At 36.8% G+C, this 3,653-nt stretch overlaps 1 protein-coding gene across 1 annotated transcript; it reads left to right on the forward strand.

Annotated features, from left to right (window-relative positions):
* The first annotated feature begins 1,840 nt into the window (after window positions 1-1,840).
* Window positions 1,841-3,653, forward strand: LOC137251697 (uncharacterized). Its single transcript, XM_067786464.1, has 2 exons — window positions 1,841-1,943; window positions 2,828-3,653. Exons 1-2 carry the CDS (start codon window positions 1,898-1,900, stop codon window positions 3,508-3,510), a joined length of 729 nt encoding a protein of 242 aa, XP_067642565.1. The 5' UTR covers window positions 1,841-1,897; the 3' UTR covers window positions 3,511-3,653.

A 3,653-nucleotide genomic window follows, 5' to 3' on the forward strand; every position in this document is an offset into this window, starting at 1 on the left:
CGTTGCTATTTGAATGCATTAGGCAGTAACATAAATTTTTTGCATCATCAGCATAGATCTTAAGATTATTTTAGGTAGCGTAATAGCCTTATTCTTCTTTTTAAGAATGGCTTATGGGGCTTCGCATTCCAAGCCCGTTTATTTGTCTATATATTTTATTGTTGAATTGAAAATTCCAATGCCAGCACAGTTACATAGGACAAACAGGACGATAAATAAGAACGAGGTTCAGAGAACACATTAGAGATTACAACAAAAAAACACGGAATCCAAACATTGTATCAGAGTCTAACTTCACGAATCACATGGTCGAAAATTAATGCTCCCCAGCAAACATCAATAAAACAGTTGGGGTCCTTCACATACAAGTAAAAGGACGACGTCTCAACGTATTCGAAAACATGCAAATCTACAAACAGAAAACATTCGACGGTAGAATAAAAAAGAACAGATAAACACAATATTTGAGCCTTTAAAACTTGCTTACACGAAACATAGTAATCAGACAGGTACAACAGACACACACACAACAACAAATATACACAAAATAGTAAACGCACCAAAGCAATAAACCCACAAAGAGGGTCAAACGACTAGATTTACTGACTTTTACCTGCCTTACTCAGCCACACAAATCGCTCAATAAAAACCATTAAAACGACTATAATTAATGACCTTTTTCTGCCTCAGTCAGTCGATCAGTAAAAAAAACCTTCGGTTCTGAACACACAGAACATACACATAAATATACACAACTATACAAACGACTGCAACAGATCAGAATGAAATTCGACACTATGGCACAACACCGGAACTGGTTTGTCTCGAAATGAAATTTGACAAGGGATAACGGAAAATCGTTCCAATATATATCACATATCATCCAAAAATTTAGCATGTAAGTTGTTGCACCAGAAGATTATTTTACTCGGCTCTCAAACCTGCTCACTGAGAACAATCATTGGTCTGACCTGCACAATGGCAGCACATTTCGCCCTCATAACGTACAGTTGCTGCTGACAGTATATGAAGTTGTCCAGCGAGCCCTCAAACACAACGAGATCTAAAAAAAAAACGTGTGGCAGAATGGCGTGAGTGCTCGAAGTAGTAGACGCTGTCCTCTCACCACCGAATAATGACTGAAAGTTTTAACAAAAAATCCGGCAGATGATGGTATGATATATGACATATCGCTCAAGGCGGACGATTTCGGACTCTTGGGTGCGTTCATTAAGAGCGTATGCGCTCCGCTTTAGGATTCATTTCTTTTCCTTCCTCCTACTACTCCTTTTACGAGTTAAAATGTTTACAGGGAATACATTTTATACTCAAACTTTCCCCTTTTACACACAAAAATGTTACGTTTGCATTCACAGCTCTGATGGAGTTGAGTAACACTGGATTAGAAATTGGCCAAAATTTTCGATGGAATTTTAAAATTCCCGATTCGTAGGAAAACGCAAATTATAACAGAAACTCGTGATAGATCTCCTTAAAAGTATAACGAGACTTGTATTTATTTTTATTTGTTATTTATTATTAAGTGTTTTTTTTTTTGCTTTAAGTCCTTCCATATTTGCACTTATTTTCAATAACACTGTCCGCCTGTTTGTTCTTTTTCTGTCTCTCACACACCCAAATAAAAGCTTAAACAATATGCGAGAAATGTTCGGCAATTTTTTTTTTTAAGAAACCAGAATTTCGGTTGGTACCTAGAACACTTTTAATTACATAAGCTCTTTGCACTTTCGAACATGCCAGCGCATTCGCTCAAAATTATTATTTATAATTACAAAATCCTGTTATTAAAAATCTTGTATAAATAAGAAAAACGTTAAAAGAACAGTTCATTTAAAGTCGGATTTAAATTTACTGGTTCACTGTCGTCCCCGAAAACATGGCTAATATTATAAAAATCGCTTGCTTTATGTGGTTAATTTCAGGTAAGCCACAATACCTTCTGAACTAATCAGCCCTATAGCGATAGGTGGAGACAGTCACGCAAAGCGACAGTTTCGCACTACTGCCATAATGACTATCTCCAACTGATGCTAATCGGAAGCAGAGCGGAACAGTTATCCTTATACCAGTAGTGCTTAAGACAGGGAAATATTTATTTAAATTGATCAACCAAAGGCAGCGAACCACCTAAGATTGAACAAGTTAAGAAAGCATTAAAAAAAATAATAAAAAAAATTTGGTCGGCCGGGACTTAAGACATAGCATTGAGACATTCTTTTAACATGTACCCGTACACAATACAACGAGAAAAATCGTTTACTCCAAAATTAGGTTTGGTATTAATCTGAACCGTGTTAATATTGGACACAATTTTTTTGTGTGTAGTGCAATAGCTCTGCTTTACTTCGGAACTAGTGCGATTCGCTGCAGGGAGGGGAGGCAGTAATATAGATATTTAACCAGACCATTTCAGCATAGTTCTTAAAAGCTCATTTCGAGATCGCAAAATTTTGAAATAATCCTTACATAAGCCAGTGAATATGGTTCAGGGCGCAAAAGGTATATGAGTAACCAATACAACGAGATATTTTGGAGCTGTGGATCCAAACATGAGTCAGGTTTTCTACAATATGTGTTTAAAGGTCACGTCTACTATTCCTTACGACTCTTTACACAGTGTTGATAAAGAGTATGCAGTATCTAGTCAGCTTCTTTCGAAATTGACTTTACAGTTACGCTTTATTGAACATTTCCCTAAAATCAAAGGCAGAGTCCAAATATATGTTGAATTTAAACTTTCCAAAAAAACACGCCTATCATAATGTATATATACATACAATTAACTAATAACAAAATATAATTTCAGCGCTGGCTGTGCAGAAATGTGAGTCACAGGAATCTGACGAAACTGAGGGGGATTATACGGAGGGGGATTATACGGAGGATGAAGCTACAGGGGATGAATATACAGAAGAAGAAAATACAGAGGATGAAAACACAGAGAATGAACATATAGAGGAGGAATCTGAAACAGACGAGCCTGGAACCTTCAGGAAGTTTGCACATGCGACTGGGGATTTTGCTAAAGGCGCTGTCCTCGCTGCCGGCAAAAGCATTGCAAAACAAGCTGCAGAAAAAGTAATTAAAAAAATTAATCCTGTTCGTAAATGCTTAGAATGTGATGGTGATAAAGATGAAGAATATACTCCAACAAAAGTTGTTGGAGCTAAAACTCAGGGAGGTGCACGAGAAGTTCGAGGTAAACCTAAAGGAGCTGCAAAAAAAACTGGTGGTGTATTTCAGGGAGTAGGACATAAACTTGGTGGTAAACCTCAAGCAGTTGCAAAAAAAAATGGTGGTATATTTCAGGGAGTAGGGAAAAAAATTGGTGCTAAAGTTCAAGGAGTTGTGCAAAAATTCGGTAGTAAAACTCAAGGAGCTGCACCAAAAGCAGGTGGTAATGCCCAAGGACATGAACCGAAAGATGGTAGTAAGACTAAAGGAGGGGCACAAAAAGTTGGTGGTAAACTCAAAACGTTTTTCGGTTAATTAAGAGGTCACCAGAGAATGGCAATCGCAGTAGCGGAAAATATTCGTAAAAAGGATGTTTTTCTTGTGTTTATATGTATGTTAGCTTACATTGATAGAACAACTTGGATTTCAAATAAAAAAATGTATGTTTTTTTCTCAAA

This window comes from Eurosta solidaginis, chromosome 5 (genome assembly GCF_040869045.1).
Source record: "Eurosta solidaginis isolate ZX-2024a chromosome 5, ASM4086904v1, whole genome shotgun sequence".
In the NCBI taxonomy this organism is placed as follows: domain Eukaryota; kingdom Metazoa; phylum Arthropoda; class Insecta; order Diptera; family Tephritidae; genus Eurosta; species Eurosta solidaginis.